Raw genomic sequence first — 23662 nt, forward strand, 5'->3', positions numbered from 1 at the left:
AAGGGCAGTTGCACATCCCAACAAAACCTGAATAGGATAACCTGGCTAATACTAGCCACATCTCCGTGTTAATGATGGAAACGCTTTAATATATACTTAATACCCCAGGCAGCAACAGCTTCAAAGGATAACTCCCTCACACAGATCACTTAGTAGCAGGCAACCATCAAGCCTCTAAATCAGCATTTCTGGACCTTTTTCAGTCAACAAACCCCTCAGTCTCAGGGTGAGACTTCACGTACCCCCTTTCAACAGGAAATTAATTTTTCGACCTGTGTTAGACAATGAATGAAATATATCTCATGTATCCCCTGATGAGGCTTCACGTACCCCCTGGGGGTATATGTACCCCCGGTTCAGAACCGCTGCTCTAAATCATGGTGTACATGTAAGAGGTTAAGTCAGGTGCCTGATGAATCCACTTGCATAGAGTCCTGCAACTATCACACCAATACCTCCAACACGTGTGCCTAGGCAAGAGTATAAAGGCTGCCCAAAACCTAGCCCTCCTCCCCCCCACCCATTAGACCTTTGAGACAGAATCCAAAGGCCAGACTGAATCTAGATGTTCAGTGCCTTAAGGGTTGTTCCTTCTTTAATAATAATACAAGTAATTGAGGACATGTGGAATTGCAATCTTTGCTAAGTCAAAGAAAAGCATACAAACTGCCTGCCATGTGAACTTTGGGCCAATGAAATGTCCCTATGCAGCTCCTCCTAGCCTTTCCACAAATTTTAAGGAATTCAGACTTGGATGTGGAAAACTCTCCACTGCTATCTACAAGCCTGTTGGCATACATCTGTATATACTAGATATTAGCCTCACATATTTAACTCAAGTGAATCTGCAGGCTCCGACTAGCTATAAATTGGTGATAACTTGTGACAGACCACCATAACTATACTTTATAACATGTTTCTAATTTATTTACTCTCTGAAATACAAGTTTAACACAGGATTTTATGCTGTCTACAAACTTAAGAGAAAAGTTTTTACTTGCCATACTGACCCTTGGTGGCCCAATAATCATGCCTGTCCACCTTGTAAGCGTCATATCTTCATCATCCTCAAGTCCCCAGCTTACTGTACCATCGCCTACTCCTTTTTGACCTTCTTCAAGTTCTTCCAACAAGCGAAAATTACGAGGTACTTTAACTATTAAAAGAAAGCAGAGGAATGTAAGTAGCAATGTTTATAAATGAGAAAAGATAGCTCAGTAATTATTAAATCATAATAATCATTCAGAAATACAAATCATATTTTAACAAAGTAATCCTGGCAACCATTTGAAATGAAGTAATTATATTACAGGAGGAACATAGGTGATATCAATATTAAATGGAGGGCAGCCAATTAATTATTACTACACAGTAGCAAGATGTCAAATAATGTAGCCGCTGATGTTAAGCATATTAATCATAATATTTAAGGAAACAAAGTACTAAGGATTTAAATTTTAGTTTACTTTAAACTTTGTTTCCCACTTACAGAACTATTGCTTTTAGCCGATGATTTTCAAAATGAATTCAAGTTCTACCTATCTGAATTTTTGCATTACATAATTGCAATATTTTGCATTCCTTACTGAAATGAAAATGATTTGAATTGTAAAACATATTTTTCCTTTGTGTTCTAGAATGGCTTAAGGGCTTGTTCTTTCAGCCTCCCCCAAACGATATTACAATTTAATTAGCCAATACAAAAAAATCACAGATCTCAAAGCTCTTTACAAAAGGAAGATAAATATTCCCCTCATTTGGGGGAAAACAATGTGAGACACAGGAAAGCAAAACAATTTTTTTCCAGCACTGCCAGCACGGCATTAGCGGAGCCAACAGAACATAAAGGACTGAGTGTTTTTAGAGATGAAAAATGAGGCTCCCAGTTATTTACATTTTATTCTATTATTACAATGCAAAGAAAGCCTACCTATACGTTAATAAATCAACAGAAAATGCAGATTATATGTACTAAAATACAACTTCTGCTTTCAGTGGCTTTGCCATGTCAGATCAAGAAGACTGAGATGACAATATGGCTTTGCATATCACATTAGGAGAATCAACTGCCAGAGCTAAGATAAAAACTAACCAATGTGCAACACGGTCAGTGTCTGTAACCCTGAAAAAAAACGCAGGAGTACTCGGACAATTATAACCTAGTTTTCATCTTTGGTCCTATTTTTGATCGCTTACATCTTTCTGAAGAAGCCATCTCTAGGATAAAATCTCTCTCCAGCTGACAACAAATAAGGTAATACCTTTGTAGGCTTCTTGTTTCCTTTTGCCCGTTTTAATGTTCTAAAAGTAATGCTAGCAAGTTTTATACTTTGAAGTTCATTAGACACATGGAGAACTCAAATAGTTGTAAAACTTCAAAATTAAGCTCATTCATAGTACTTAAACACACACTCTGCTAATTTTGAAAAAAGGGTTGAGAAACAGTAAAAATAGTAGTTATATTACACCAAATCCTTATCAATTAAGGGCCTACCTCTAACAGTACTTAGTACCCATTGTTCCCAACAATAGTTGAAAATGCTCAGCATTATGCCATAGTTTCATAGTAGGTAGGGTCAGAAGGGACCTCAGCAGATCATCAAGTCCAACCCCCCAGCCAAGGGCAGGAAACAATGCTGGGGTCAAACGACCCCGGCAAGGTGATTATCTAGCCTCCTTTTGAAGACCCCCAGGGAAGAAGCGAGCACCATTTCCCTCGGAAGTTGGTTCCAGATCCTAGCCTCCCTGACTGTGAAGTAGTGCCTCCTGATATCTAGCCTGAATCTACTCTCAGTCAACTCATGGCCGTTATTCCTCATTACTCCCAGTAGTGCTCGGGGGAACAGGGACTCTCCCATTGCCTGCTGGTCCCCCCTGGCCAGTCTGTAGACGGCCACCAGACCCCCTCTCAGCCTTCTCTTGTGGAGGCTGAACAGGTTCAGCTCCCGTAGCCTCCACTCATAGGGCCTGCCCTGCTGCCCCCTGATCATGCGAGTGGCCCTCCTCTGGACCTTCTTGATGCTGTCCACATCCCTCCTGAAGTGCGGCGCCCAGAACTGGATGCAGTACTCCAACTGCGGCCTGACCAGTGTCACATAGAGGGGGAGGATCACCTCCTTGGACCTACTCATGATGCATCTGTGGATGCATGACAAGGTGTGGTTAGCCTTACTGACCGCATGCCCACATTGGCGGCCCATGTTCATTTTGGAATTAATAATGACTCCAAGATACTTTTCTGGCTCTGTGCTGACAAGAAGGGAGTTCCCCAGCCTGTAGGTATGCTGCTGGTTCTTCCTCCCGAGGTGCAGTACCTTGCACTTGTCAGTATTGAATCCCATCCTGTTCCCATCCGCTCACCCCTGTAACCTGTCTAGATCTAGTTGTAGTCTGTCCCTCTCCTCCAGCGTGCCCACTTCTCCCCACATCTTAGTGTCATCCATGAAGTTGAACAAGGTGCTTTTCACCCCCTCATCCAAGTCGCTGATGAAGATGTTGAACAGTGCGGGCCAAGAACCAAGCCCTGGGGGACCCCACTGCCCACATCCCTCCAGGTCGAAAAAGACCCATCCACCACCATGATGCACTAAGAAAAGTTATTCAAGCATAACATTTCAACAAGCATTTCAATGTGTGATTTGGTATGATCATCATTTCAACAAACTCATATTTAAAGTTGCTTTGCATTATTGTGGGGGAGAAAGAGGAAGGGTTACGAATGGAGCCATTAGCATCAGTAGGTAGTAATTTTCCCAACTCCCAAGAATACCAGTTTGGATGAAGTACAACTGCAAGGGAACAAAGCATTACTTGGGACCTTGTCTTCACTTCTAAATGAGCTTTGGGTAATTAATGTGTGCAAGCTATCTGCAGGTATAAACACAATGAAGACAAGGCACTGCAGCTAGGTAAACTCACTGAGATCGTCCTATCCATCTGTGAAAAAACATGCCTGTGCACCCCTCACCAGACTGCTGTCCTGAATCCCAACACTGGAGGTTCAATACGGGGTCCACAATCCTTTTGTTTGGATACATCTTTTGAGATATGGCATTCAACTGCTCATCCCCCAGAGTAATCTCGATTCCTCAGACTCCTAGCATGCTTAAACACAGTATTTTTGGAATTTCACCCAGGTTGACAGCCTTTCAGGAGATACAAGACAGAAGAGAGCAAACAGGTTGGTACATTGTTTCTGAACAACCACTGCTTTCCTTAGGATACAAAGAATGGGAAACTACAGACCAAGAAGAAAAAAAAACCTTAGTGAGCTTCTCACAGTACAACTGAAGTGCTTATCTAGAGATAAAGTACAACACTTTATCTCTAGATAGTTCACATACACAGAATTCCTTAGCAATAAAGGTAAGTCCTCAGTGAAGCAAGATTTCACAGTGAGGCCACAATGATTATTTGCAGTTTTTAACCCAATTTGTAATCCCTTAAATGTTTTATGTAATCACCCACCATTGCACTAAAATTGGTGGTAGTAGCAGTGCCCATAGGCACTACTCAGGAGACACAGCTCAGCATCTCTAAAGTCAGCCAGCATAGATGTGGAAGTGCCAAACTGTCTACTCTAACATTTCCACTCTTCTCAGTATGAATAAAACTGCTCTGGTGTTACTAAGATTTACCCAATAATAAGCTGCACTGGATTAAACAAAAAGAATGTTTTTGAAGCCATTTAGTTAAATCAGTGCAAATCCTTCCGTGGACACATGTAAATCAATTTATAAATCGATGTACTCAGTTAAGTGTGTCCATACAGCAATCTGCATCAATTGAACCAAGTTGCTTTAAAAAAAAAGACACCCAATTAGAACAATACAATTTAATCTAAGCAAGACTTGACAGCAGTAAATTTTGGTACAGTAAAGGACCTAGTCTATATTATAGCAAGCATCAGTAGGAATTTCTGTATCTAAGAATGAAGTTTCACTATGTAAAAGGCTAAATTTACCAAGAAAAGACTTAGAGTCTCTAGGTCACTTGTTTCTAACCTTTGCTCATTATTATTGTTCATAGGCAAGCAAGTAACTTGCTGCAGGCAACTGTGTAGTTTGCTCCCTCTCTGTCAACCTGAAGAAACATAACTGTGGAAAGCAAAATTTCTTGTGGCCACAGGCAACACTGGACTCTTTCTGAAAGCTGCTTGTCAAATCAAAGGATCCCTTATAGCACCCCATTTATGTGCATCAGCAGATAAAGTCACATGTCCATGTCGTTCAGAACCAGGATCCTTTTATCAGAACACTTAATGATTCAAGGCCCTGATGTAATTGATATTCGAGAGGTTAAGAGCAGGGAATACTAAACACTACTAGGAAAATAGGAGTTTCTATCCTGCATCAAACCTTTGGTTCATTTTGTTCAGAATTCTGTGCCAATGGCCAGCACCAAATGTTTCAGAACAAGGAGCAAAAAATCCCGTAGTATGCAGATGTCTGAATCTACCTACCAGAGAAGTCTTATCCTAATCCCTACTGTTTAGGGACTGGCTCATAAGAAGCATGACTATTTCCAACAACCATCTCACTCTTTGAATCTTCCTAAATTCTTCACCTATTAAAGGCTATGTCTATGCTAGGAAACTTCTAATGTGGACACAGTCATACCAACAATCCTCATTCCATACTGATATAGTAAAGCCACTCTAACAGGTGAAACTGGTAAAAAGCAGTTTTTCAAATTTAACTCCAACTACACCTGATTCTGTCAACATAGCCATGTCATTCATGGATCATGGAACTTCAAAGTCCTGATGAAAAAAAGCTATGTCAGCAAAAAATCTGGGCTGTAGACTATCATACCAATATTGAGCACCTACTGAAATCTGGGTCTAAAGCAGTTAAACTGAACTTTTACTTCAATAGCAAGTAGGAAGGAAAACAGGGGGAAAATAATTGACTTCAACAAGGGAATCTCACTTAACTAAAACTCCAGGTTACCAAAAAGTTAGGCTATTTCCCTTGCAGTTTCAGGAATAATTTCAGCTGTGGAAAACTAAACTACAGTTCACTTTCTACAAAAAAAAAAAATTGCAGAATCCAAGAGCATTTAGGAAAGCAAAGCACCAGTCTCTTCATGACACTACTTAAAGTGGAAAAAGTTGTACTTTGAAATAACAGTAAAGAGTCCACACTTCAGAATAAAACATAAGAAATAGGAGAAGGAAAAAAAAGTGTGTTAATGTCCCAGTTATTTCTCTATGATTTCCTTGTTCCTATAACTTGGCCTGAGAGTTGCTTCAATGTACTTCAGTGAAATGATATTTCATGACTTAATACAGTGCCATTGCTTAGTCGACCACCAGACAGACTCCTAAACCTAATCTAACAACTGTAAACCTATTGATTTTTCCCTGAATCTCTTCAGCCAAGCTATCAATTCCTGCTATGAAGTTTTCTATACTGCTAATATGGAAAAATCAGGAGAGTATACATTTATCCTGGACTGGCAAAATGGAGAAGTAAATTTATAATTCTAGCAGCAGTACTGGACTCTCATACAAGGAACAGCACAGAGAATGAGGTGAAACTGATTCCAGCTCCTGATGGACAAGTCATTATGAATGTTTATGTTATACTTACAATATGGCCCCTAGACCAGCCAGGACAGTGATGGCAGCAGGTGAGGGAGGGGAGGAAATAAGAGGGGAACAGGATGTGCCACAGGGAAATTCTTACTCCCTTTACTGACTGGGGGGGGGAGGGGGGGGGAAGAGTCTCTATGTGCTTCTCCCACAGCATCAACTGAAAGGGGTGGGATAGGCCATGCCACTGCCCCTGCCTCTGGATCCCCAGAGTGGGAAGGAAGAGAGGAAAGAGGTTTGCAAACATTAAAACTGCAGTGAAAAGATTCAACTTAATAGACAGGCTGGAGCCACCTAATTTTTAAAATATTTTAATTAAGTATATTTAAATATTTATTTGCATTAGACTGAGGATTTAAAATAAGAATAAATTTGTATTGTCCTAGACTTTTATTAAAATCTATAATGAACTAAATATAAAACCATTTTTATATGCCACCACTGCAGAATTGCCAGTCTTTTCTCTCCCCAGTTTTGTTTTGTTTTGGGTTAGGTTTTTTTTGTTTTGGTTTTGTTTTGGTTTGGTGTTTTGTTTTGGGGGGGAGGGGGAGAGAGTGGGGCACAGGGAGAGGGGGTGGTATAAATTAGGACCTGACCTCACAAATATTCAAAACAAATACTAATTGTACTAATCTGACTAAATCTGACTGACAGCAATAGGACTACTCACTTGGCTAAAATTTTAAGCATTATATACATTTATAGCATCAGAGGTAAACTTTTATTTTTAATAGGAAGGTGTCTTGCATAACATCTTCCACTTCAAAATACAATTGCTTCAATGCAAATAAATGCAGAGGTTTAGGTTTTATATATACACACACACACACCACATACATACGCGTTGGCTTTTTAAAACATGCACTGGCCAGATTTTCCAACAGTAATATAACATAAAGCTCCCAAACACATATATGGGTACATAAGTGATTTTAAATAATAAGTCTTATTGATATAAACTGCAAAGCTTAGCCGAAGGATTTTAGGTTTCTCCATTCATGGAACGTCAGTAGTGGTGTCGGCTGCAAATAAAATGTGTGCTATTTGCTCATGAAATCTGTTTTTCACTTTGCAATGAGGCTTTGGGCTTTATTTTTCTAGCATAAATCAGCATTGTAAATAAGCGCCTTCTCAGTAGGGAAAAATTCTGTGAAAGCTGAAATTCTACTAACAATAAGGTTTGCTAGAGGAAGCAGTTGCCTCTTATGAAGAACTGGTTAACTGTATTGTTCAGGCACTCTCAACTGCAGGTTTTCCCTCTTTCCTTCTTCCTAGAAAACAGCCAAAGCCCCCGCTTACTAACCACTATAGCAAGAGAGAGATGAGACTGAGTCCAAGATCTATTAAAAACAAGAAGTTGTCAGTTTTAAATCTAGAGAAAAGGTTCTGCCTCTAGCACTATAGCAAAGATGTCCCAGGCAGAGACCTGAGCAGGGCTGACCCACCAGGACTCCTGGGCTTAGGGACTTCCCAAAAGGTTATTCCTCCCTCCCCACATCCTCAATCCTGTACTCACCGATATACATATTCAATTCTCTCCACAGGCTGCTCTCTCCCTTGTACGCCCCACACCTACATGCTCCAGAAGTGGGCCGGAAAGCAAATTTGCTGTGATGCATCTCCTGTGATTCACCAGTAGCTCTGCCCTCTGACCACATCCTGTGATCTGGCAGAGTTCTGTTCAGCTGAATCACAGGAAGGTTAGCAGAGCAATCTCCACTCTAGCAGTCAAACTTCCCTTACTGCTTCCATTCTCCACCCCCTGCAGCCCAACTGCCAGCCATGTCTCGTACTCCCCTAGCGCATCCAATCTATAAACGCTGATATGCATCAATGACTATACCTATAAATGTTTAGAGGCAAAAGTATGCAGATAAAGGAGTACACTGCTAAACACAGGCGTGGATGCGTGTAAACACATGGGCATTTATACACATACTTTTTGGTCCCGCGATGCAGCAGAGATCCACCGCTTTGGAGCAGACTTGATTAATTGCTGACGTGCACTGCGCTGCATCACATGCAGTTGTACAAGCACCGATATACGCGGCAGCACGGAGAAAAAGTTGGTGGCGCACTTTTAAACTAAAGTATCTTCTATGTGTTTTAATTCAAAAGCACTTTTCTCAGCTCTGACGCACATTTCGCCACTTATACAACTGCAAGCATTGCAGCATTGGGCGCTTTTCAAAACGCGTGGCACTCTCATGTGTAAAAATGCCCATGATGAGAAAAATGTAGCTTTGCAGGATTCTGCAATAAGGCAGAAGAGTAATAACTACTGACAAGACTACAAAACGGATAGCCATATCCCTGGCCTCAATACACAGCATTTTTTTCCCCATAAATGCAAACCTCGAGAGTACAGATGTCAAACTCACCCTTACCCACAGGCTGGATCTGGACTATCAACCCCCTTGCTGCTGGCATGCATCCCCAACATGGTTCCACAACTGGTAATTCAGCAGCAGGACCCACCCCTACCTACACCTTTCCTAAATTCTCAGACCCTCTACGGCTGTACAAGTCATTGACCCATGTCCCAGAAGGATACATCCTGGAATTGGAAGAAACAAAGTTTGCATCAGTACAATTTTCTCCTGGTGCAGTACCCTCAACACCATGGGTTTGCAGCACTAGAGGGACTTCAGTTTAGTTACCCAGGACAAGTTTCTCTAGTCAACCGGGGGTGGTCAACACATAACACACATGCCACAAGTGGCAGGGGCAGCTGGTGTGCATGGAATGCGAGCCCCAGGGACTCAGTAAGGGGAGGGGGAGGGGGAGGGGGGGGGCAGCTGGAACAGAGGCAGGGGACTTGAGCCTTCCACAGTTACCATCTAATTCAAGACTCCTTTGGATTCTTGCACCATTTCTGGGAGGGAAAAAAGGCTTAACTTGTAACAAGTCTCCCCAAAAGGTTGGCCATCGCAGCCCTAGCCAAACCCAAAGCTAAACTCTGGGATGTGGATGTGCAGGGCAGGGCCTGGGAAATAACTAAAAGCTTATATATAAGCTTTTAGTTATTTCCCAGGCCCTGCCCTGCACATCCACATCCCAGAATTTAGCTTTGTCTAGAAACAATGAAATAAACTTTTATAAAATACAGGTTTTCCTCGCTTTATGTGGGTTCTGTATACACGAATTCAATCCTATGCAACAACCCTTTTTACACCCCAAATTCGTTATATGCAAGGTAAATTCATTATATGCAAGGTAAGTCTGTAGGGGAAGGGGCAGAGGTGCAGCGCAGCCCAGCAGCTGCAGGCAAGTGGCAGTCTGTTCCCAGGGCTGCAGCAGGGAGCAAAGCGAAGGGAATTGTCAGCGAGTGGGGCACGGGTGCACAGCTCTTGTTGCTATGTGTACCCAGGGAGGGCTGTGGGCTGCACCAGGCTCTTCCCAGAAGATGTGGACCCCCGGATCTGCACTTCGGACGAGAACAGGCTGCCACTGCAGGCTGGCGCCAGCACTGAGCTCTTTCCAGCAGGGGGCTGAGCCACACTGCACTTGGGGTGGGAGTGCTGGGAGGGGGGCTGCAGCCACCGCAAAATTTGCTATAGTGCCACCAACCTCCCCACCCAGCACTGCTGCCGCCTTCCCCAAGCGCAACAGCCCAGCCCCTGCTGGGAAGAGCCCAGTGCCACTGTTGGCCCTAGCCCACGGCAGCAGCCTGCCCTGCTCCCGCATGCCGATCTGGGGGCACACCCCCCCAGGAAGAGCCTGGTGTAGCCCCACAACCCGCAGGCCTCCTGGGGCGCACATGCAGCAAGAGCTGCACCCTCCCCTCCCCGTCCCACACCCTGTGCCCACTGACAGCTCCCTCTGCTTTGCTCCCTGCTACAGCCCCGGGAGCAGCCAATGCCACCTGCCTGCAGCTGCTGGGCTGCGCCGCAAACCTCCCCCCTTTCCTTGCTTAGCCGCTGCCCCACTTCCTCCCTCACCACCGTAGGAACATATTGCTATTTGTTACCTTATAAACTGGGTTCCCTTTACGTGAATTTGAGTTATGTGCAGTTTTCCAGGAACACACGCACCACATAAAGCGAGGGAAACCTGTACAGGCCAGGGGTGGCTAACCTTTGTTAACCGAGCCAGACGTGACACATGCTGCCTCTGCACAAGTGACATGCAGCAGATCAGGGAGGGAACAAGCAACACAACAGCAGATAGGGAAGAAAGCAGCAATCAGAGCAGCAAGTTGGAAAGAACTATAAAGCAGAGCAACAGATCAGGATAGAAAAGTGATTGAAGTGGTACTCAGAGAGGGTATGGGGCTAATTTGAGGCATACCTGCCAAAAAGTGTGGCCCCCCCACTGATACAGACACTTAAAACAGGTTAACTCATGCTTGACCCATTGTACATAATGCTTTATACCAGGGGTGGGCAAAGCCCAGCCCACAGGCCAGACTGGGCCCACAGCAGCTCCATTTCCCAGCAGCAGCTCCTTCTGGCTGCCACTGCCAGCCCCAGCCCCACTGCCTCTGCATCCCAGCCCATCTGCCCTGCACCCACCACCAGAAGCAGGACCCACATGGGCAGGGTATGTAGCCAGGTGACTGGGATGGAGCAGCCAGGAGTGAGATGGGTGGGTAGGGCCAGGGAGACCCCAAAATCTTGGAGCAGTGACAGCATGGGGCCAGGGCAGTCGCAATCCATGGTCCACATGCCCCTGTGGCGAGTGCAGGCTCCACAGGCATGGGCGCGCAGAGAGCAGATCATGGCTCTGCTGCAGCCCTGTGCTGCAACGGCCCCAAGATCCTAGACCTGAAGCAGCAACCCACCCAGCTCCTGGTCAGTCTCCATGAAGACCCTGGGAGTGAGGGGCTGTAACAGAACAGAGCTGGGGCAGAGACCCAATTCTGCAGTCCCACAGTGTCACAGCCTCCCTACTCCGGTATCCATGGAGACTGGCTGGGAATCACACAGATAGGGACTGCTGGGAAATGGAGTCCAGCCACCTGCCAGATCCACAATTTTGCCCACCCCTGCTTTCTATATTAGGGAATTTCAGCAGCATCCCTTAGATAAATTTTCAATTGATAAATGCAGTCAGCATTTCTAATATAAACTAAACCTCTGGTAACTCAAAAGTTGATACACTGCATGTTACGCCAATATAAATTTAGAAAAAACTCTATCCATACAAAAAAGGAGAACATACGTTATTAACTAGCTCATCATTCACCCACCATGCTTGTTCTGGTTGAGGGTGGATGTGTGAAGACCAAGACTGGTGGAAAGGAGATAGCTGAATTTAAGGATAATTTGTTGAATGAGGCACAGACATGACATTGGATGGTTTGAGAGCCTGTTGTTATTAACACTGGTGGGTTATGAACAATGACACATTCTGAAATTTGACAGGATGTTAGTTTTATTAGCAAATTATATTTTGTACAACAAAATTGGGCCATAAAGGAAGCAATAACAAAAGGTCCAGAGTCTGTCTAAATGACTTCAAAAGCACCTGCAAATTAAATTCAGATAAACGCTTTTTTTTTTAATTGAGGTCTTACAAAAAATAAGAGAAATGTTTCCAACATGCCTTTTTTAAAGTTCAACAAAAACAAGTTTTAAAAATATGTTTACAGAAACATTACAACTCAGACTGAAACCAACTATATAAAAAATAATTAAGTCAATGTTTCAATGTCCAAGTACAGAAAAATTAAAAACCATATAGGAAAGACAAAGCATATCTTAAAAATTCATTTGAAAGTCTGAAGTGGCATTAGTAGCATGAAATCACAAGAAAACAGAGCTCCAAGGAACCTCATGAAGTCATCTTGTCCCACCCCCTACGCAAGGCAGAACTGTCCTCAACTAAATAATCTTAGCCAAGTGTCTGTCCAACCTCCTCATGAACATTTCCAAGGATGGAGATTCCACAACTCCTCCAGGTAGCCTGTTCCAAGGCTTGACCACCCTCATAGTCAGAAGTTACTCCTAATCTCCAATCCTAGTTCTTTTAGCCGTTCCTCATAAATCTTGCTTGATGTCTAATAATTTCTATTGCTCTGCACTGAATTCCTTCCAATCTGTCTGCATCTTTCTTGAAGCACGGGGTGCAAAACTGGACACAGTAATCCAGGTGAGGTTAGGGAGAAGAAGAAACACTTTCCTTGATTTGCAAGGGATGCTCCTGTTGATATAGCCCAATATACTGCTGGGCTTTCTTCCAAGAGCATGCTGTTGACTCATATTCAGCTTATGGTCCACTGTATACCTCAGGTCCTTCTCTGCAGTACTGCAGTCTAGCCAGTCATTCCCCAGTCTGTATTTATGAATGCACGTATTCTGACCTAAGTGCAGGACCTTGCCCATGTCCTCGCTGAATCTCATATGACCGATTTCAGATCCTCTCTCCAGTCCATCCACATCATTCTAGATCCTAGCCCTGCCCTCCAGAGCATTTGCTATTCCACCCAACTTGGTGTCATCCTCAAATCTGCTAAGCATGCATGTAATACATCTAAATCATGCGTGAAGATGCTGAACAATACCAAACCCAGAACCCACTAAATAGCCCCCTCCCCTGTCAACTAGACTCTGGGTGCATCTACACATTCATTAATGTGCTTTAGGTAATGAATATTAAGTCTAGTACCTCCAGCCACTTTCACACATGCTCCAGGGGTAGGAGGAGGAGACAGAACTTAAATAATTAGAGTGGCTCCAACAGCCACTCTAATTGAAGCGCCACAGTCTCATGTATCAGCATCCTTGTGCTTCAAAATGGCAGCAGGGGTGCTTGTGCTAAAGCTCATTCGACAAGCTTTAGTTCAAGTGCTTCCTGCTGCCATTTTGAAGTGCAGGGACAGCGATATACGAGACGTGGGAGGCTGCTGGAACACAATAATTACCATGCTGGAATAGACTTGATTAATCAAATCTGCTCCAACTCCTGTAATTACAACGCATTGGAGCATCCTCCATTGTGAGGTACTAGAAAAAGGTGCATTAACCTATTTTAATGTGCATTAGCTGAAGAGCATTTTTTTTGTGATGCTTTAATAAGCATTACAATAAGCTAACGCACATTAAGGCACACGTGTATATGCACCCACTGAGCTATTGATGACTGCTCACTGATCCAAAATGATCCAAAATTAGGTATTCGCCTTACAGTACTTTCATCTATAATGTATTTCCTTAGCTTGTTAATGAGAAAGTTGTGGGAGACAGTATTAAGTACCTTTCTTGACTTTAGCAAGGCTTATCACATGCACTGCTCTCCTCCATCCACAGAGCCAGTTGCCTTATCTTAGAAGGAAATCAATCTGGTCAAGCTTAACTTGGTTTTAATGAATCCATGCTAGCTCTTCCTGATCACCTTGTTCTCCTCTAGGTCCTTCATAGTAGACCTGCTCCATGATCCTTCCAGATATTGAGATCAGGTCGACTGGTCTATAGTTACATGGATCCTCCTCCTTCCATTTCTTGAAGATGAGAACTATATTTGCTCTTCTCAAATCATCCAGCACCTCATTCAACCTCCGCACAAGTTCTCAAAGATAGCCAATGGTTCTGAAATTACCTCAGCTAATTCCTTCAGTCCATAGCGTGCATGCCACTTGATGTCGCTGACCTGAAAGCAGTTAGCTTCTCTAAGTAATCCCTAATCTGTTCTGCCATTACTCTTGATTGTTTGTCTTCTTTCCTATTTTTGCTGCCAACTGAGCACATCATCTTGTAGCTGACCCTATTTATGAAGACTGAAATAAAAAACAAAGATTAAGTACTTCAGCCTTCTCTGCCTCATCCATACCTAGATTGCCTTCTGCATTCCTTAAGGGAAGGAATGCAGAAGGCAATTTCTATGGTTCCATTCCTATGGTTTCTCTGGTCTTCCTCTTACTTTTGACAGTTTCAGAATGCTGTTTTATTGCCTTTTATGTCCCTTGCTAGCTGCATCTTAAGTTGTGCCTTGGCCCTACTAATTTTCTCCTTGCAAACTTTTTGATACTTTTACTCTTCCCTGCTACTATAACCAAGTTTCCACTTTTTGTAGGGTTTTTTTTGTTTTTTGTTTTTTTTAAGTTTCAACTCATTGAAAAAGATTGCTCTCTCACCAGGCTGGCCTCCTGTTGCACTTGCCATTCATCTGCCACATTGGGAAAGCTTGCTCCCGTACCTTTAATATGGCCTCTTAAAAAAAATACAGCCAGCTCTCCTGGACTCCTCCCCTCAGACTTGCCTCCCAGGGGATCCTGCCTCCTAGTTCCCCAAGTTAGTTGAAATTTGCTTTTCTTAAGTACAGCCTCTTTATTCTGCTGCTCTCCTTCAGACCTTGAACTCTATCATTTTGTAGTCACCAATACCCAATTTGCCTTCCACCTCCACATTCTCAACCAATTCCTCCCTGTTTGTGAGCAGCAAATCAAGAAGAGCTTCTTCCTACTTGGCTTCTCTACTATCTGTATGAAAAAGTTATTCCAACACACTGCTGTACCTCCCTCCCAGCAGATGTCCCGATAATTGAAGTCACCCCTGAGAACTCAGGCCTGAAATTCAGAAACTTCCGTTAATTGTTTAAAGACGACCTCCTCCTGGTTTGGTGGCCTGTAACAGACACTCACTATGACACCCCTCCTGTTGCTCCCCGCTCTGACCTTTACCCATAAGGCTTTCAACAGACCTACCTGCCACTTAATATTGTGTTCTGTCAAAATAGCATAGCAGGCAGCATAAACCACCCTCTTATTTTCATAGGCTTATCTTTCTGGAAATAGTCACATTTCAGCCCCAAATTTCCCTGAGTACTGTGGTGTCTCCAAAGTGTTCTGCTTACACAATGCTTCAGCTATTTGAGTTCATCGAAGGATACAAGTATATGCTTTTTATTGTTTATTTTTCAACTAAAACTTTCTAACACCTAAAATCCTTCAAATATTACTGATTTTGCTTGGCCTGGAATATTATATAAAATTACTTTGGCAATTGTCTTCTTAGCTACAGTTTTAAGTATTTCTAATGCAACTCACTGTGCTGAAATGGGATATCGTACTCTCTCGCATACAAGCTCACTACCCCCAAAAGAAAACAGCTGCTGGAAACGGGGGCGCACAATATAAGCATGAAATATGGTAACGGAAGTTTCTTAACTGCAAGCTGTGCTCCACAGAGAATAGTAAGCAAGCTGTAAGCAATAAGCTAGGGCTCCATAGCTGCTACTACTAAGCTACTTACTACAAGGAAAGACCTTTTCTTCATCAGCCTTTTAAAAACAAGGAGCATACCTTAATTCCAGGGCATGCTGTATGTCAGAAAATATGGTATAGGGTTTAGCATATATGAGATCATGCAGCATTGTACTGGTATATTTCATTCCTAAATTTTTTGAGCATTTTTTTTAAAGGTCTAATTCAATGAAGCTACTGATAACTCATCCAAGTTACTGGCAGTATTAACTGTGCGTTAAATTGAGCTCTGCGATTACAAGTCAGCATTGAGGGTTCTACTTAGGGGTGCACCGAAAGACATTTTTGGGACCAGTATCAATAGCCGATTTTTAAGGAGGTATATTGGCCGATACCAATCCAATTTCTGATACGCAGCCCGGCAGTGTGAAGAGCAGTGTCCACCTGGTAAGTCTGTTGTGGTAGAAGGGGTGGGGGAAGGGGTGTGGGGGGCAGACCAAGGCCCCTGCAGTGAGGGAAGGAGTGGGGCTGGGGGTGCAGGATGCAGCTGCCGCTCATCCAGGGCATGGGGGAGGTGGCTCCCCTGGCTGTGTGCACCCTGGGAGGGCATGGGGGGGAGGGGAGGGAGGGGGCGGGAAGAAGTGCCGCCAGATCTGCACACGGGGTGCAGATGGGCTGCAGCTGCGGGCTGGGGCTGCGCCAGGCTCTTCCTAGTGGAGGGTGGGCCAGGCTGTGCTCAGGCCTCCACACCCCTTCCCTTCCACCCCAACAAACTTACCAGCCTGATGCAGCTCTCCACACTGCCACGCTGTGCTCCTCGCCACCTATGTGCTGCACTGCAGCTACACACATGCATGGGGTATTTATTGGCCAAATTAGACAAAAAAAAGCCAATTTCCGATACAGTCAACTTCCTTTATATTGATACCAATCCAATATTGGACTGATGTGTCAGTGCACCTCTAGTTCTACTCATTTCAAAATGAGAAACAGAATAAATGCACTGTACATTCTTGAAAAGGCTGTAAAAACAGAAAAATGTGCACTCTTCAAAACTAGTCTGACTGCCATATATTCATTACTTTGGTACAAATGTAAAAAGTTATTTCAAAAGGTGGTCTGACTTGAATCTTGTTAAAATCTACAAAACAAGTTTTAAAAGACCATAATTCCCAAATAAAATTTTCTTAATTAGCAAAAGCAATACAAAACAGAGCTCAAACAAAAACTGTCCCAAAGATGTCTCACCTATGACATCCTTCTCTCTTAACTACCTTCCCTACTGAAAAGCTACCTGCCACATCTTATCTTCGTTTTCCAGTTTATATGCAACATCTTCCAGAAGTGTACCTCAAGTTCAGTGAATATTTGTTATCTCCATAATGTCCTAGCTTAGAAACCCTAAATGTGGTTTGTTAGCCTTCCTGAAAAGCATCTTTTAGTTTAGTGTTTCTCAACCCATGGGTCGTGACCCAAAAGTGGGTTGCAAGAATATATGAAAGGGCTGCAAACAAACTTTAGAAATGGATCAACAAACTTTAAAAATGGATTCTCCTTTAAAGGAGAAAACTGTAGGAAACCATGGCTTTTCTCCGGCAAGCTGGCAGAGTTCCAAACTGGAAGGAGCTGCTTTGGGGTTCCCCATGCCCCACACACCTACCCCCTAATCCCACATACTGGGGGCTGGGACCTGTGGGCACCAGGTCAGGAGCGAGGGGCACTGGGTCAGGACTGGCCATTGATGTCTGCAAACAAGTCCTGGAACAAAAAACAGTTGAGAACCACTGTTTTAGCTGGTGCCCATGCAGAGGGCCAGTGACTTAACTCAGAGTTCAATAAGGGAGTGTTATAAGAGTCAGCATAATATTTCTTCTCAAGGCCTTACCCCGAGAGTAGAATTTTCTTGCTTAACTATTCTACAAGAGGGAAAAGAACTGAAGGACTATACATAGCTTAAAAGCCTTTTGTAAGCAATATATTTCACCCCAGCTGAAAAGCATCTAAATTATCTGCTGCTTGTCGAGGTTTCTTTTGAAGCAGGTTAAAGACATTCCCAGTTCCAACAAACCCTGTACATCATGGCAGAGTAAATTAATGCTTTCCATTAGGGTTTCTACCTCAAAGTATGCAGTATTTTTCTGCTTTCTCACGTTTGTATTCCACCTTTCATGACTTGCATCCTATTCTGACAGAGATAATTGAAAATAAAGCTTAAAATGATTGCAAAGTTAAATTAAACTGGAATGGACTCTAAGAACAGATTCTGAATATATCATTAAAAATATGGAGAGGTAGGATCCTAGGAGGAGAATGAAACAATGGGCAGAGCCCCAGAGAGCTGCATGAAATAAAAAAGCAGGGGAAAAGAGAACGCCAGTAAAGAATGCTAATGAAGATGTAGAGAATGCCAGAGAAAGTGTGAAGACCTAGCTGGGAGAACATTTAAATTCTTGATCATTTTCCTAATAGACCACATGCACCGTTTCCAATACAAATAACAGACACCCCACTTTAACTCTACACCCCGCCCATGTATACCTTCACCTTAATTCCATTCGCAGTCTGGTTAAAAAAAAAAAAAAAAAAAATCAAGAGGGAAGCCCCTAAAAGGGTACGTGACAAGAGTGACAAGAAAAAAAAAAAAACAGCTTAATTTACAGTAAACAAGATTTATATCTAACAGAGTGGGGAAACAGAAGAGCCACCTAAAGAGACTGGGGGGGAAAAAAATCACTTTCACTTGAGGTTTTTAACAGGTTGACCAGCAGTCAGCAACCTTTTCAGGTTTTTTTTCCAGAACAATCAACCTCAGGTCAGAGGCAGATGGGCATTAGGGTGCTGTCACAACATGGAAGCACCTGCCACTGCTACTCCCTGCTGCAACACAGGGGGAAGGCCTGCCACTGAAGCTTCACATGCACGGGCCAGATCCAATGACTCCATGGGCTGTAGGTTGCCAGGCCCTGGGTTTGGCAAATGTCTGTGGGGTATAGATTAGTTACTTATGATCCCAATGCAATGTAAAAGAGCTGGACTACACCAGGGGTGCTCAACCTCTAGCCTGCAGGCCAAATGTGACCTGTGGAGCCTTGGAATCTGGCCCCTTCCTACTGCCAAAATCCCGAGCCCCACAAGCCATGGCAAAGCCAGACAGCAACCTGCCCCTGGCTGGCTAGATCAGGGCAGGCCCACACCCCCTGACCTTTATGCAGCTGGGTTGGGGCCAGGCTGCACACCCTTTCCCTGTGGGACTGGGCTATGCCCTCTCCCCCATGAAGCTGATTTGACACTGGCCCATCCCTTTTTTCCCCTGTCCTCCACAGGGCCAGGTCATGCCTCCTATTGCCTGGCCAGGTTGGGACCAGGACATGCCCCCCTTCTTCCCACAGGGCTGGGCCATGGACTCTCCCCTTGTGCAGCTGGTTCAGGGCTGGGCCACGTCAACTCCCCCACACAGGCCTTGCCAGTTTCCAGCTGTGGCACTCCCCCTTCCTCTGGTAGAGATGGGCCATACCCCCTCTCCCCACAGAACTGATCATGCCTCTTCCCCATCCCCACTGAGCTGGGTTGGGGCCATATTAAGCCCCATCTCCCCGCTTAGATGGATCAGGGCCAGGCTGCACCCTACCCTGTTCTGCATCACTGGGTAGAGTCCTTCTGTGTCCATCCTGGTCACTGAACCAGGTCCTCTGACCAGATCCAGCCTGTGGAGAGATCAGGCACTGCCAATCTGGCCTACTGGATAAAAAAAAAGTTGAGCACCACCAAACTAAAGAATCACTGAGATGATCTGTGTTGGAAGAAGGCTCAGCTTCAATTTCAGCACACTCACCCACCTGTTCATACCACCACCCATACTTAATTGCTTCCTTATTATGAAGATAAGCAAGAGACTAAAACAAATTACTATGACATCAGCATACACCGATTCTCCGAATAGAAATGACACAACATACAATATAAAAAAAATAAAATAAAATAGAAGTATATGCAAGGAAAAGAAACTGTGTGGGCAATACAAATCAAGTGGGAAGGCAATGTAGGAAATATCCTGGAACACTAATAATTCCTTTCCTGACATCTTAATATTTGTACTTAAGGCACAGTTTTATAAAGATTGTAACATTTGTCAATATGGCTGGATTTCTCTAAAACATGATTTTAAACTTTAACCACACAGTCTCTGTTAATAGTAAAAACAGAGAAAGAACTTCAAGTCTAGGATATTTAACTGGCAATTCTTGACCAAAATGGTATGTCTATAAAGTAGTAAGGGATGCTGGCTTTTACCACTTGGGAGTATGTCCACAGAGGAACTTTTGCACCTGGCTCCTGGGATGGACTTCATGGCCTAGAGTCGAGCCCCCTGTCCCAGGACATGGAAGACGGACTATTTTCTCCTCACCAGAAGAGGTTGAAATTCACATCTGCCACCCACCTCCCAGGAGATGGTGGCTACAGGCTGCTCTAGGGTGAGGACACTCTCCACTCCTGTTGAATCTATGCTTAGTCCAAACAGGGACACTTAAGGTCTCCCCTGCTCTATAAAAGTGCCTTAAAGCTAGACTCACGCTTCACTTCCCTAGCCAAAAAAACCCTTGAATTCTTTTCTAGCAGTGGCTGAGCTTCAATGGGAGAGATGGATGGAAAATCCCACCAAAGGAACCTAATAAGGGTTAAGATACTTCCCTGAAATGGGAGACAAGTCTGAATCCCCTCAGGCTGAGGAGAATATCCAACCCAGGTGCCCCAAACACTAGGCAAGTGTTCTAATTACTGACTTGTTATATAAGAGATCACCAACAACATCATCATTGCCATCACCGCTTCTTCTGTTTGCATTTCTAAATGAAAATGGCTCCGGCTAATATTTGTGCGCAGAACTCAATCTTCCAGGTATCGGTTAAGCATGCTTCAAGTATGCTTTCTAAAGCAGGTCCCTCACAAAAGAGGCAAAAGAATGCCTAATGTGAGATTCCCAATTGTGCTTGTGTGAGATGACAGAACCAAGCAGCTCAGTCCTGCGAAGTGGACAGCAGTTCTGGACATTCCTGGAAGTGAAACCAGAAGCAGCTGGAAACTTTTACTAGCAAAAAGTTAGATGCCTACTGAAATACGTTAGGATAACTTTCTTTTGCTGCAACTGTCCTGCACAAAATGCACTTTTTACAATGCATGTTTCAAAGAATTCAATATTTTAAGTCTTCATCTAGTTACCAGGATGTTTTAAAAGTAACTGGGGTTTTCTCTGAAAACCAAATTAAAAAAATATATATCTTATACAGCCAACACAAAGGCTTCTGAATGGGTTCAAGTACAAGCAAAAATAAATTTCAGTACTGAAGGCAAAACTGACCTGCTGTTTAATATCAACTCCTATGAACTATAATATGATCACATTAAATTAGCAGATGGGGATAGTTCTACAAAGTAACTGGTTATGGTGAGGATGCTACCACTACACATACCTGGTCAAGTTAAAATATATAATTTCTTAAGTGTGTGTATGTCTGTCAAAGGTCATGTCTTAAATGCAGTTTTTCTGTGCGCTGAGATAGACCACTAGTGGTCTAACTGAGCTCATTAACAGTTCATTAAAAGTATTGTTGACATCAGTGAAGCTCAATTTTATCAGTTCATGCAACCAAAACATTCACACTTTGGCAGTTCCATCTCTTTTAATTTTTCTGATATCAAAGTGAATTGCATTCAGCCATGATGAACGTAGGTGAGGTTTCACTGACTTCAATGGAGTTTCACCTGCTTGCGTCTGCAGTACATTCTCTCAAATGTGAATCCTGGGAAAGGGACGCAGATTTGTACGAGACCTGAAAAACCCAAAGGCCTGCCTCATATCAAAGAACTTTAAGGATCCAACAGCTCTCCCCTGTAGGGCAGAAGTCTTGGCATCCTGGTCAGTTTCTCCTTCAGTTATGCAGCTCAATGACACTGCCCGGATAACACCCAAAAAAAAAAGTAGCTGCAATATTTTAGTGCTATAAATATACACACATGCTAAACTAATTCAGGATCTCTAGGACTGCACCACTATTAAACATTAACAGCTTTGTATACTAAAAGGTGTTAAATGTAAATGAAGAAAAACATTTCTGTCAATAGGAGTACTCATACATACAAGCTACAGAACGCCCGCCCCCCACCCCCCACCATCTGTAAATTTCTAAGAAGTTTCTTGGATAGAAAATAAAATTTAAGCAGCAAATTACTTCTACCTTATAGTACCAAGCTAATAATGCAGCAGAAATACAGCAGTTTGCTGATACAATGCCATCAATTTCTAGCAACTGCCAGTGAAGCAGCTGCCTCAAATGCAAAAAGTTGCAAGATGCTAAAATACACATGCATAAGCAAAACCAACTTTACTTCCTGTACATTACAGGAAACCCTCAAAACCAACACTCAGAGAGGCAGAAGTGTAAAATATGACCTAGAATTTTACCCTAGAACCAAGTCCATTTTTTCAAATCCTATTTTAACTCAAAAATAGATTTACAAAGTGCAACAAAATGAAATTCAGTTATTGCAGGAAAGCAAATACTTCCCATCTTCCTCACCTAAAGGGTCCCACCCAAATTGGCTTACCAGGACACAGCATCTTTCTTTTTCACCCTTGGCCTATCTGTAGTGGCAGCTCCTCTGGGTTAAGAAGCTTATTCTGTCCTGCCCTACACACCTGGTTTCCCAAAACCAGGCAAGGTGGGGGTTGTTCTCCCCTCTACTCCTCCTGGGACTCGCTGACCGCTTCTTCTTCAAGCAGCTGCGTGGGGAACAGCAACAATTCTGCACCCCACGGCTGGATACTGCCGTGCTCCCCCCCCCAGACGCAGACCTGAACCACCAGGATCGCTCCCCTGAAAGCTTTTTGCTCCCGTGTCCCAAAACTGGGCCTGGCAGCACCCACTGTGCTCTCCAAGGCCCCCGTGCCTCAATTGGGCGTTTAAGCAGCAGACGAAGGCACGGTGCACCCGGCACCCCTTGCGTGACACCCCGCGCCAGCATCCCCTTCGGAGCTCCCCGCCCTCCCCGCTCAGGAGAGGAGCGCTCTGCTCCCGCGACCCCCCACCCCCCTGCACGGGGCTCCCCTCCCTGCGCCAGGCCTCGTCCGCTCCTCCCGCCCCGGGCTCCGCTCCCCGCCGCCCTTCGGCCGCGGCAGGGAAGACCGTGGCGACGGCTGGCCGGCGGGGAGGCAACCCCCTTCCAGCTCCCCGCCCCTCACAGACCTGTGGATCCAGCCATCTTGTCCAAACCCCCCCCCACCGGTCCGGGGCCTGCACGCACGCCGCGTCACTTCCACCACACGTCACTCCCGGCCCCGCAAGTGGCGTCACTTCCCAGAAACCGCCAAGGCACCGGAAGCACGAGGGGCTTGGGCGCGAAGGGGGCGGGGCGGGATGGCGCCAGGCTCCTCCCCCTGTCAAGCTGTGGCAGGGGCCACGGCCACCCAGTGTGTTGCGGGTGCACGTTGGTTATGGTGTTTGTCCGATAACTTCAGCCCTTGCAGGATGCATGGTACTGAAAGTGCTCCAGGTGAACGGTAATTGTTGAGGCAGCTCGCTGATGCAGCACATGCAAGCACCAAGTCGTTCTTGGGGAGTTTTACCTGAGTTGGGAGCTTGCTGTCTGCACTGCCTTATATCGCCGCTTGCCTCAAAATAGAAACACGCTTCGGCTTGGATGACCCACATTTCACGCACCCACTGGCGAGTTAGAGTGAGCAATATCAAGTAAAGAATAAGAAGCAGCCTTATAGACGTACTTGTTTGCATACTTATTTGTATATTTTTCTCTGTATGATAGTTTTTGCAGCAAATGCAATAATTTTGAGCTTCCAATACGATCATTGAAAATTTAAGACCTGGTCATGGATGACCTGTGCACAAAGCCCATGAGAAGCGGCCCCACTG

The 23662-nt window shown here is 44.2% G+C and overlaps 1 protein-coding gene across 6 annotated transcripts in view; it reads right to left on the minus strand.

The window, feature by feature from the left end:
• Positions 1-23087, minus strand: part of UBE2V2 (ubiquitin conjugating enzyme E2 V2) — a 40567-nt gene extending 17480 nt beyond the window's left edge. Inside the window, exons 1-2 of one of the 6 annotated variants that reach the window (XM_014606897.3) lie at positions 22979-23087; positions 1002-1156 (exon numbers count right to left, since the gene is read on the minus strand). In XM_014606897.3, coding sequence (XP_014462383.2) covers positions 1002-1156; positions 22979-22994 — 171 coding nt within the window. In that variant the 5' untranslated portion in view covers positions 22995-23087. Of the gene's footprint in view, positions 1-1001; positions 1157-8111; positions 8225-22340; positions 22423-22978 lie in introns of those variants that run through there. The other 5 variants (XM_019498644.2, XM_059724108.1, XM_019498642.2 and 2 more) reach the window with 5 other exon arrangements.
• Positions 23088-23662: the final 575 nt, after the last annotated feature.

Source organism: Alligator mississippiensis, chromosome 3 (genome assembly GCF_030867095.1).
Source record: "Alligator mississippiensis isolate rAllMis1 chromosome 3, rAllMis1, whole genome shotgun sequence".
Lineage (NCBI taxonomy): Eukaryota > Metazoa > Chordata > Crocodylia > Alligatoridae > Alligator > Alligator mississippiensis.